General features: G+C 33.6%; 1 protein-coding gene and 1 long non-coding RNA gene across 2 annotated transcripts in view; both read left to right on the top strand.

The window, feature by feature from the left end:
- The window catches only part of LOC132741575 (zinc finger protein 737-like), a 37,843-nt gene extending 25,608 nt beyond the window's left edge, over positions 1 to 12,235 (top strand). The window contains exons 8-10 of the mRNA XM_060729777.1: positions 683 to 880; positions 7,822 to 8,089; positions 8,523 to 12,235. Of these exons, the coding sequence (XP_060585760.1) occupies positions 683 to 880; positions 7,822 to 8,089; positions 8,523 to 9,544 (1,488 nt within the window). The 3' untranslated portion in view covers positions 9,545 to 12,235. The remainder of the gene's footprint in view (positions 1 to 682; positions 881 to 7,821; positions 8,090 to 8,522) is intronic.
- Positions 2,155 to 5,962, top strand: LOC132741576 (uncharacterized). Its single transcript, XR_009627295.1, has 4 exons — positions 2,155 to 3,233; positions 3,715 to 3,859; positions 4,258 to 4,532; positions 5,787 to 5,962. It is a non-coding gene; the product is annotated as an uncharacterized LOC132741576 (long non-coding RNA).
- Positions 12,236 to 12,834: the final 599 nt, after the last annotated feature.

Genomic DNA, 12,834 nt, shown 5'->3' with positions numbered 1-12,834 from the left:
AATTCTAAGTTCAAGGGGAGATAAATCTGAAAATATTGGTGCTAGAGTTATGAACCTTGTCACATAAGATGTGGTTGATGATAAGGAACATATATTTGAAGTATGAAGTTGATCCCTTAAGAAATAAAGAAGTAACAGTAAAAAATAATATTTTTTAGGAAAATTCTAAGTTCAAGGGGAGATAAATCTGAAAATATTGGTGCTAGAGTTATGAACCTTGTCACATAAGATGTGGTTGATGATAAGGAACATATATTTGAAGTATGAAGTTGATCCCTTAAGAAATAAAGAAGTTACAGTAAAAAATAATATTTTTTAAGGAAAATTCTAAGTTCAAGGGGAGATAAATCTGAAAATATTGGTGCTAGAGTTATGAACCTTGTCACATAAGATGTGGTTGATGATAAGGAACATATATTTGAAGTTTGAAGTTGATACCTTAAGAAATGACAAAGTTATAGTGAAAAATATTTTACTGCACCAAAACTTTAATCTGAAATCTGGAGACTGACGCAGGGACGAGTAGGACAGCTCTCCATATACTTCGTATAGTCGAGCTAAAAAGTATATACGTTAGTAGATGTATGCATTTTATATGAAAAGACAGTGGAAGTTGTGGGTGTGTCTTTGTCATATACACACATTTCAAGTAAACTATATAAAGTTATTTTTTGTTACACAGGTGGGCCTAGAATATGATGAAGATAGAGCTTTGCATACATTGCCTCCAGGTTTGGTTGTTAAGTCTTCTAGTATTATTGGGGCTGGTTTAGGAGTGTTTACTGAGAGAGAAATTCCACCTCGTGTCATGTTTGGACCATATGGAGGTGTTGAGATACACGATGAGATGACAGCTCATGACTCTGGCTACTGTTGGCAGGTAAAACTTTCACATAGAGTTCATGATTAGATTTTATGTTGTTTTTTTCTCAAAAGGGGTGTGGAGTGTAATTTTATTGCCAATAATGTTTCTATTTTTCCTTGTAATGTCTGGATGATAATTACTATATGTCAATATATAGAGAATAACATGCAAGCCTGAGACGCCCTTTAATTCTAGCCCATATCAGCCTCGCCTGATAAAATTGATATCAAAAGACAGTAGCATGTTTTTCTATTTATCATGTAACACATTATAACTGTCAAAATAAAAAAATAATCTACTTTTAAATAGCGAATTTCGTTAAAAAGGGGTATTTTTGTTCAAAGAAATAATTCTTGAAAACAAATTCCTCCCCCCCTGAAACTTGGAATTTGTAAATGGCGGCCATTTTTTCTTTCGACTCGGATAAAAGATACAGCAGAAGTAGGCTTAATACGATAAAATTCTTACCTTTAATTTAAACATCAATCCAAAAATCCACTTAGAATCACATTAATTAAACTTTACTGCAATTTTTGTCTTGAATTGTCAAATTCAAAAGTTGACGATAATTTCAATCAAAGAAAAGTCAAATCGGCAACCAAACACAAGCTACACAAACATGCGTCTTATTTTTTAAACGAAACAATTTGTTCACTTATTAAATAATAATCCGGCGAAATAAATTAAACATAATTTACAAGTTCTCAAAGAAAATCGTCTAGCCTGTTTGTTGTGATTACATGTATAGTATGACGTGAACATTGATGATGTCATTTGCAACATAAATTATGACGTATCTTCATTAAACTATTCGCTATCTAAATTATTCGCTATCTAAATCGAAATAATAAATAAATAAATATCGCATTGTAAGGGTATGAGATTACATTGTAGAATTCACATGCTGATGAAAATGAGAATACATGTATAAGCAATTGGAAAAAGTCCGTTAAAATGGGCAGGGCTTATTTTTGATATCAGGTTACTGACCTGATATCAAAAATAATTATCAGGCAAGTGTTATGGGGCAGTCACCATAGTAGTTGCATGATAAATAACTGTTCATTTATAGGAAAAATATTAGCAGCCCAATTCAGAACACTTGCTAGAGCTGGTAACTGGTATTTAGAATGACCTTGGTTGAGTTCCATTCGGACTGCACTTTTTTCTCACCCTGTGACTGTGACATATTTTATCTTAAATATCTTCAGATAATAATGTTTGATTTATCAGCTTGCTATTTTTTTTCAATTGTCTGTTGGACAAATAAGTTGATGTAAGACACACTATATATTGAAACGTACCCGGGGTCTGCTAGCCCGGACACACTTCAATATCGACACGTGGGTTCTTCTCAAACACACGTAAATGGATAAGGGAAAATAGGGACACAAGGACTAAAAGATACGGACACCTGAAATAAGATTAACACAACCATTTATTAAATATACATTTCACAAACAATAAAATTGGTATATAGTATCTTCTATGGATGGCTCTGGCTTGGGCTCCTCGTCTTAGGTCAGGAATATTCTTCTGTTACGTCTAGAATAATGTATAATATAAGATGTAATGAGAGGCTTGACAAATACGGTGTCACGTCTTGCCTGTGGTCTGGTACGAATTCTATGGTAGGATTTACCATGAAATGCTATAAGGTTGATGGGGTATCTAAAATGGTAACTACAAAATACAGTGGTGTTCTACCCTGGTATATGGGTATCGCTATAAAATATGGGGTTATGGCTATGGAAACTTGGTCTACAGTCAGGATCTATCATAAATGGAAAATAATGCCAAACTAGGTGATTTAATATAAAACTTCTATATAAACTATTACTGGCACAAAGTATTATATACCTTTCTGGTGGCTGGAGATACATCCATATTCAATAATGTATAGATGTGGTCTGGTGGCTATCTACCAAGGTACTGACAATTTTGGCAGATTCGGGCTGCTATTTATAGTCTGGGACGCTGGGTGGCTAGCTTGGCTAGGGTGCCTAGCTTGGCAGTATCGTCATCGTCTCCGATGACGTCACTGCCTAGCTCGCGCGGGCAGAAATTTAGCCAGTGCCAGCTGCCATGTTTAAATTGGCAGCGTGTGGCTAATTGAACATTAAAACGGCTACAACGTAGAAAATAAGTTATTTTAAGTAATATAACCATCGTAAATATTAAAAGGATGAAGTTATCTGTACATGTAGTGTATGTTTTGATGATTAAAAGTTGATGTCATGAAGTACAGTTAATTACTTCAGTACTTGAGTAGTTTCCGGATACGGGTTTATTTTCGGACGTAAAATGATGGGCCTGATCGTTACATTGCACCCCGCTCACATGGATTCAGCCCCTGAATAGTAGGAAGGTAAGTATATTTACAGTCGGAAGGTTTATCATTTTACCTAAATAATGTCATTGGTAACACGACATAATGAAATAATTATATTATCGGGTAATTATCATTTGATAATTGGTTATTACATTAATTAGACAGAGGAGTTTAACTCAATTATTTGTCAAACTTGGTAGGTAACAGTTTAGGTCATAGACACATCGTATTAATGCATATATTAATTATTATACATGCATAGTAATAATTTAAATTTGCTAAATATTTGCAAATTTTCCATGTTGGAACATACATGTACGTATTGTCGGAATTGACAAAATAATTTATGGGTGTTGTATAATTACAACTTCAATTATATGGCATAAACAAATTAATCATATAAAGGGTCATGTATACAGGTATCATTCACTCCGCACAGTCAAACATTTAAATATCGCATTCAAATAGAGCTCTAATAAAGCATTCATAAATAAATACATGTATTTAATATTTACAGTGAATAGAGAGCTTGGGTGTATTGGTTAGTTGGTCACCTGGAGAAAGCGGTTATTACCAACTGCTCATCTAAACAGAAGTATACTTCATTACATCCTCAGCCTAAAATACACTCCTTACAGTGGGACACTGCACAATCATGGCTGGTACATTTAATAATATTCATAATAAATTAACACTTGGCTAATTTAAGCACATAGGCCGGCAAGTCATATAGACAATATATCATCATAGTAATTAAATATCATAACATATATGGCCAATATTTGGTACCCCCCAAGGTATACCAATAATAAAACTTCACTCTTTGCTTTCAAAGGTGGCATCACTTCTTTATAAGTGGAATACAAAACATTGCACTGTTTTGGTTAATCATTTAAAATTTCAATGTCATCACTCTAAATGGTAATTAGCTGTCCATTAAATAACTTTTAGGTCATAATGTTTCAGGCTAATTTGATGGTAATGGTATAATGTCTCTTATTCTATTTGATTTCTTCATTTAGAGTAACGTTCTCCAGGTTCGAGTTTTGTTATTCTCCAGGTTTGTCATATTACGGGAAAAAGGACCACTCTGATGTGCAAGCAGAGGAACGATGGTGTCCACCTGAAGTCAATATTTTTGAACAACAGGGAGCGGGTTAAAATGTCCACCAGATGAACAGGCAGTTGAGTAAACAGCTGTTCAAATGGGAGCAGGAAGGGGGTCCACCTGAAACTCATCAATGTAAAGGGTTGATTTGTAACAAGGAGCGGTGTATTTGGAATTCCATGTCTTCATTTTTGTTAAATATTCATCAGCTGGATTGGTAAGAATAGGTATACATTATTTATTTAAATATCACTTTCATTTAGGATCATAAGTATCATAGAACAACAACAACTAGTTGGTTTAAACTTCCTCTTATTATTAATCTCTATATTTTTTTTATATGTAATGGCATATTAGTAGCATATAAGAATTTAACTGTCTAGTCTGTTTGTCATGTATCTGTTAGATTGATCTCTTTTAAGGTCAGTTAAGTCTCTATTAATTGACTCTAATGATTTGCAAATGGTATCAAGTTTAAGGTCTTTTCTTTCCTGTTCTGGGTCAGTGACTGATGCTACTAATTTATTTCTTTGTTTATCTGCTGTACGGAAAGCCTCTAATCTAATAGCTGCTTGTTCAGCTTCTAATAGGGTTTTTGGTGATATTTCCTTTAGTCTTAATCTAATCTCTGAGTCTGTAATAGCATCAATAAAATGATCTAAGGCTATGGCCTCAATTACTTCTTTAGAAGCACTGGCATAAGTGTTTCTGGTCAGTCTGTATATATCTTGTGACAATTGAGAAATTGTCTCCCCTTTTTGTTTTACTCTGGTTTTAAGTTTGGCTTTAAAAATGTCTGTTCTATTGGCTGGACCATAACGTTGGTTAAGTAGGTCAACTAGCAGTTTATAGTCACAATGGTCTCTTGTATCAATCTCAGTCAACATTGATCGGGCATCACCTTTTAAACAGCTAGCTAGGCATAGTCCTTTGGATCTAATGTTCCAATTATTTAAATCACTACAAATTTGGAATGATATTAAAAATTCATTCAAATCTTCGGTACCATCAAAAGTTGGGGGTTTCACTTTGATAGTGTTTGTATTTGACATTCTATATGAAGAGGTCTGGTCATCATAAGAAATATTACTGCTAGGTATGTCAGTAGAATTTGAATTTCTGTTTTCAAATATATCTTGTCTTCTTTCTATGTTTTAAGTCTCTGGTCTACAGCTTCTCCCATTGAAGTGAGAGCATTTTTCATTTGTGTAGCAATCTCAAGCATTTTAGCTTCAGATTGGCTAAATATTGTCTTGTGCGAAAGAGGCTGGTCTTGAATAGTCTGAGTCTTGAGATAAAGAATCTTCTCTATCTGTATTTGTATGGTCTACATGGACATCAATGTCCATATCAATTCGATTTTGTGCCATCTGGTAACGAATAGCAATGTCAGGTTTGGTTATAATTATTCTATGTACTATGTATAATAAAAATAATAAAACTAGGTATAATGTATAATGTCTATTCCTTTCTGCTTTCAGGTTGGCCAGACAAGAATGCAGTCAGCAATGGGCATTCAAATAAGGCTATAATCATGCATCCAACCAACAAGTAAACTTGTTTGATTGAATGGTCAGCACCTTGGAAGATCAAAAATCTGGATCAGCAAATGAAATGAACTATGATACATAAATAATAAAATGTTCTGTCTCTTGGTCTCCTGGTTATTTCCCTGTAATGGTAAAGCAGACAACTGTTAATGGTTGATGATGGATCAATCTGGAAAATCTCATAAAATCATTGGAATCCCACTTCTGACACCAGTTGAAACGTACCCGGGGTCTGCTAGCCCGGACACACTTCAATATCGACACGTGGGTTCTTCTCAAACACACGTAAATGGATAAGGGAAAATAGGGACACAAGGACTAAAAGATACGGACACCTGAAATAAGATTAACACAACTATTTATTAAATATACATTTCACAAACAATAAAATTGGTATATAGTATCTTCTGTGGATGGCTCTGGCTTGGGCTCCTCGTCTTAGGTCAGGAATATTCTTCTGTTACGTCTAGAATAATGTATAATATAAGATGTAATGAAAGGCTTGACAAATACGGTGTCACGTCTTGCCTGTGGTCTGGTACGAATTCTATGGTTGGATTTACCATGAAATGCTATAAGGTTGATGGGGTATCTAAAATGGTAACTACAAAATACAGTGGTGTTCTACCCTGGTATATGGGTATCGCTATAAAATATGGGGTTATGGCTATGGAAACTTGGTCTACAGTCAGGATCTATCATAAATGGAAAATAATGCCAAACTGCCAAACTAGATGATTAAATAAAAAGCTTCTATATAAACTATTACTGGCATAAAGTATTATATACCTTTCTGGTGGCTGGAGATACATCCATATTCAATATACTATAGATGTGGTCTGGTGGCTATCTACCAAGGTACTGACCATTTTGGCAGATTCGGGCTGCTATTTATAGTCTGGGACGCTGGGTGGCTAGCTTGGCAGTATCGTCATCGTCTCCGATGACGTCACTGCCTAGCTCGCGCAGGCAGAAATTTAGCCAGTGCCAGCTGCCATGTTTAAATTGGCAGCGTGTGGCTAATTGAACATTAAAACGGCTACAACGTAGAAAATAAGTTATTTTAAGTAATATAACCATCGTAAATATTAAAAGGATGAAGTTATCTGTACATGTAGTGTATGTTTTGATGATTAAAAGATGATGTCATGAAGTACAGTTAATTACTTTAGTACTTGAGTAGTTTCCGGATACGGGTTTATTTTCGGACGTAAAATGATGGGCCTGATCGTTACAATATCGTTATAAAGGCAATTCTTAAGTGACATTATAAATGCATCTTTTCCTTATTTCTTACAAAAACATTTTTTTTGTCTACCATACCTTATGGGGGTGTTACAATAAGGCAAAAATGATATTGCAATATATTGCCATTTTGCCAAAGCGTTATAATTGCAATATATGGCAATATGTATTGTCGGGTATATGTTTTGATGTAAAGATGGAGTAACATTATTTATTATTATTATATGTATATATTCTTAGTAGAAAGTGTCACACAATTTGATAAACAAAACTAAAGTTGTGCATGACCTTTCACACCTAGGCCGCTTATGTAAATTATGCAGCCACTTCCTTCAACTTTTAAGTGTACTAGTTGTCGGATATTTTTATCTTGCCATGACGCCAATAAAATTCACCAATAAAAGATTTTATGCGAAAAAATCATACCATAGTACAAAATTTATTTTTTCATATTGCAATATATCGGTATACTGGTAAACCATTACACCCTTAATACCTTATATTTTTGGGGCAAAAAAGTACAAAATGTATATATATCTAAACCTCAAAGAAAAGAAATCTTAACTTCAAAGAAAGAAAGCATAATTACCAAAATATATGAATTGTCAAGTCAACTGTTGAGTTTAAAACTTTTATTAGGTCTAATCTTAGCAAAAACTTGTAACCTATTACATAATCACATCAACATATAATTTTGAATTTTCGCTTATTTTTGTTGTAGATTTATGCAAATGGCAAGCCGAGCCATTTTGTGGATGCTAGAGATAAAGTAACTTCAAACTGGATGAGATATGTTAATTGTGCACCCAGTGAATCTGAACAAAATCTTGTAGCATTTCAATTCAAGGGCAATATTTATTATCGGTCATACAAAACAATATTCCCTGGAACTGAACTGCTTTGCTGGTATGGCAATGAATATGGGAGAGAACTTGGACTTGTGCGAGATAAAAACCTACTAATCAGACCTAAACTTGTAAATGGACAAGGTACATGTATTTTGTTTACATTTTTCTCGATAGTTAACTAACTGTGACTTATGAAAGAGATTATAAGGGTGTTTTCTTTTTGTTCTTGCTAGAGATAATTTATTTTTTAGATTTTGATTAATTGAATTCTTTGCCAAAATAAATGCCAAATGTAGGCCTTTTCTAAATTCACAGATCTGTTGAAATGCATCTTTAATATCTACTGAGTGAAAAGTGAACTTTTTGAAAGGTTTTGTGCAAATTATTCCCATTTCTCTTTTCCTGTTACAATGCTAAATTTAAAAATATAGTCTGCTCTTATTAAACATTAGGTAAAAATCGTTGCTATTTGTAATACTAAACAATATTTTATAAGGAAAAGTAGATCTACAAAAAGTACAGATGTGACAAATAAAAGAAAAAGTAATGAAAAAATAATTATTGTTATTTTCAGAGTGCTTTTCCTGTGTGTATTGTAAATCATCATTTACCACTGCAATTTATAATGTTAGACATCTCCTTCGTATGCATGGTAGAAACAAACTCTCTCAAACTGATATTCAAGTGCTTGATGCATGGCTGCGAAAAAATGATGCAGAAGAATATTCTAAAGAAAGGCAGAAAAAACGTTATATTGGTGTAAAAAATCACTCTGAACAACCTACAAAACCAAATAAAAATGTTCAGTATGAAGGTCAAGATACACATCAAAATGCTGAAGAAAAATTGTGGAAGGAAAATAATCTTTATTGTACAGATAGTAAAAGTGCAGTATATAAAAGTAAACATGAGGGAGAGAAACGTTATAAATGTGATATTTGTGATTATGCATGTAATTATAGTGGTGATCTAAAGAAACATAAGAGAATACATACAGGAGAGAAATGTTATAAATGTGATGTTTGTGATTTTGCAAGTTATCAAAGTGGTCACCTAAAGACACATAAGAGAATACATACAGGAGAGAAATGTTTTAAATGTGATGTTTGTGATTATGCAAGTAATGATTGGGGTAATCTAAAGAGACATGAGAGAATACATACAGGAGAGAAATGTTATAAATGTGATGTTTGTGATTATGCATGTAATACAAGTGGTTATCTTAAGACACATAAGAGAATACATACAGGAGAGAAATGTTATAAATGTGATGTTTGTGATTATGCAAGTAATGATGGGGGTAATCTAAAGTCACATAAGAGAATACATACAGGAGAGAAATGTTTTAAATGTGATGTTTGTGATTATGCATGTAATACAAGTAGTAATCTAAAGACACATAAGAGAATACATACAAGAGAGAAATGTTATAAATGTGATGTTTGTGATTATGCATGTAATCAAAGTGGTGATCTAAATAAACATAAGAGAATACATACAAGAGAGAAATGTTTTAAATGTGATGTTTGTGATTTTGCATGTAATAGAAGTGATACTCTAAAGACACATAAGAAAAAACATATAGAAAAAATTTAAGAAAAAATAGAATAAGTTTTAGAAATTGATTTTTCAATGACGTTTGTTGTTGTTATTGTTGTTTGGTGTATGTTCACAAAAAGTGCCAAAGTAGTCTACCTCATGTTTTAGAACACATTTAATGAAAATAATGAATCTAGAATGAATTTGTCTTTAAGAATATGTATACTGAGTGACTTTCACTGCTACACATTAACTTAGTCATTTGCCTTTGAAAAAAAATCAGATTTTAGTTAGTAAACCACTTCTATCAGATTGGATATGTTCCAACTAAGAAAATAAGTACTTAATAGGGTGTGTTTTGTCGAGAAAAAACTAATTAAAAGCTATTTGTTTCTAGTTTATATTGTACGGCACTTTAATACAGCATTTTTCAGTTCCTGAATTTGAAAATGATTTCTTAAAAAAAAACTTTTCCAAAATTTCACTTTGAAACCACATCTATTACATGGAAAATGTTCTAACTAAGAAAATAAGTACCAACAAGTGTGTATTTTGTCCAAAAATAAAAAAGTTAAGGCAATTTTTTGTAATCAATGTTACTTAAATATTTTTAAATTTATCATTGAAAGATTTATTTTGTTAATTTTTGCCTCCAACTTGATTTTATCAGAAATAAATAAGTTAAATCCACTGAGCTGTAATTTTATTTTTGCTCTCTGAATGAAGTAAATGAAATAAAATATAAAACAATTGATTTTACACTGACTCATACTTTTTAATTGTCTTGACTCAAAAATGAAAAAGAAAAATGTTTATCCATAAATTTCATCTGCATTCCAATAAATGAAATTATGGTCAAGAGAAGAAAAAAGTTCTACATTTTTTCTTTCCCTCTGCTTTCTGATCAAGTTGGAAAAGAAGGAAAAGGAAGCTAAGGTTTGGGACAAGTTTGTATTTTATTGCACTCAACTGGATTACAAAAACATATTTAATTGATATTTGAGTCAAGGAAATTCCTGGGTTATTATACCCCCGCACAACAAAGTTGTAAGGGGGGTATACTGGAATCAGCTTGTCCGTCCGGCCGTCCGTCGGTTTTTTCTTGTCCGCCCAATAACTTAAGATATCATTGACCCTTAGTCTTCATATTTGGCATGGAGGTTAGTCATGATTAGTAGATGACCCCTATTGATTTTGAGATCACTAGGTCAAAGGTCAAGGTCACAGGGGCCTTGACTTCAAAAACCTTGTCCGCCCAATAACTTAAGATTCCTTTGACCTACAGTCTTCATATTTGGCATGGAGGTTAGTCATGATTAGTAGATGACCCCTATTGATTTTGAGGTCACCAGGTTAAAGGTCAAGGTCACAGGGGCCTTGACTTCAAAAAGCTTGTCCGCCCAATAACTTAAGATTCCTTTGACCTACAGCCGTCATATTTGGCATGAAGGTTAGTCATGATTAGTAGATGACCCCTATTGATTTTGAGGTCACCAGGTCAAAGGTCAAGGTCACAGGGGCCTTGACTTAAAAAAGCTTGTCCGCCCAATAACTTAAGATTCCTATGACCCAAAGTCTTCATATTTGGCATGGAGGTTAGTCATGATTAGTAGATGACCCCTATTGATTTTGAGGTCACTAGGTCAAAGGTCAAGGTCACAGGGGCCATGACTTTAAATAGCTTGTCCGCCCAATAACTTAAGATTCCTTTGACCCATAGTCTTCATATTTGGCATGGAGGTTAGTCATGATTTGTTGATGACCCCTATTGATTTTGAGGTCATCAGGTCAAAGGTCAAGGTCGCAGGGGCCTTGACTTCAAAAACCTTGTCCACCCAATAACTTAAGATTCCTTTGACCCATAGTTTTCATATTTGGCATTGAGGTTAGACATGATTAGTAGATGACCCCTATTGACTTTGAGGTCACCAGGTCAAAGGTCAAGGTCACAGGGGCCTTGACTCTTCAAAAAGCTTGTCCGCCCTATAACTTAAGATTCCTTTGACCCACAGTCTTCATGTTTGGCATGGAGGTAAGTCATGATTAGTAGATGACCCCTATTAATTTTGAGGTCACCAGGTCAAAGGTCAAGGTCACAGGGACTTTGACTTCAAAAAGTTTGTCCACCCATTTACTTAAGATTCCTTTGACCCACAGTCTACATATTTGGCATGGATGTTGATCATGACTATAAGGTGACCCCTATTGACTTTGAGGTCACTGGGTCGAAGGTCAAGGTCACAGGGACCTTGACAAAAAAAGCTTTTCTTCTCAATTGCTAAAGAATGTCCTGTCCGCAATGTATTGATTTTGACATTTTCACATTTTAAGCTTGTAGAATACATAACTTAGCAATGCACTGGCTTAGTAACCTCAGATTTGGCAGGGAGGTTGTCCTTGAGCGCTAAATGGCCACTGTTGATTCTGACAAAGTGGTATGCAGGGGTATTCACGCCAAGATAGTGGCAGTTCTAGTTTTACCATTTTCTCTCATATCTTAAATTCTTTATCATCATATAACAATTGGAAATAGATAGATTTTTTTTTTGCATTACACAGTAAACTCCGCTTATAGCTAACTCATTGGGACATTCAAAATCTGTTCCTTATATCCGGAGTTCCTTGTAAGCATATAGCGAATTAGTTCCTTATATCAGAAATTTTTAAAGCGAACAGTTTTACATATAACAAAGTAATTGTTAACCATTATCCTCCATTTTGAAGAGCATTTTGATTAAGAGAAATAACTTGGATTCTTTGCTATTTCAATCTTAGTTTTTCTGCCTTTTTCAATATCTCGTAAAATATCATATTTTGTTTCTAAACTCAGCGCTTTTCGTTTTCTTTTCATTGTAAAGAATAAACAAGAGTTCGATTTTTGCTTCCTTTTATAATGAATATCTTCTATTATATTTTAAGGGTGACTTTTACTCAAGATAGATGCTGATCTCTTTTTATTCAACCAAGCTTTCTTTTCAATGGACTTTAATAGAGAAATAGCATGATTTATTATGTTGAAAACCGATTGCAAATAATCATAATTATTTTCCTCGGGCAATAATCTTAAAGAGAAAAATAAAAGGATAAAATGAATAATCGTTTTATCTTGGTGACAAGAACTAATGCTACAAATACCTATTAGGTATTGCTATACACCTGTGTTGAAGTACATACAACAATAAACAGTACATTCCGTCAATTTCTAATCTGTGCCATTATGAAAACGAAAGTTAAGAAAAGGTGTGATCTGTTTACGGATAGCCGATTATGGAGTTTGTTATAAAAGTGTAATTTTCTGTACTTTTTATGGCATTGGGACTAAAAAATTTGTTCCTTATAAGCGATAA

Source organism: Ruditapes philippinarum, unplaced genomic scaffold (assembly GCF_026571515.1).
Source record: "Ruditapes philippinarum isolate M1 unplaced genomic scaffold, ASM2657151v2 ctg1149_1_1_1_1, whole genome shotgun sequence".
NCBI lineage: Eukaryota > Metazoa > Mollusca > Bivalvia > Venerida > Veneridae > Ruditapes > Ruditapes philippinarum.
This window is presented reverse-complemented; position numbering and strand designations above follow the sequence as displayed.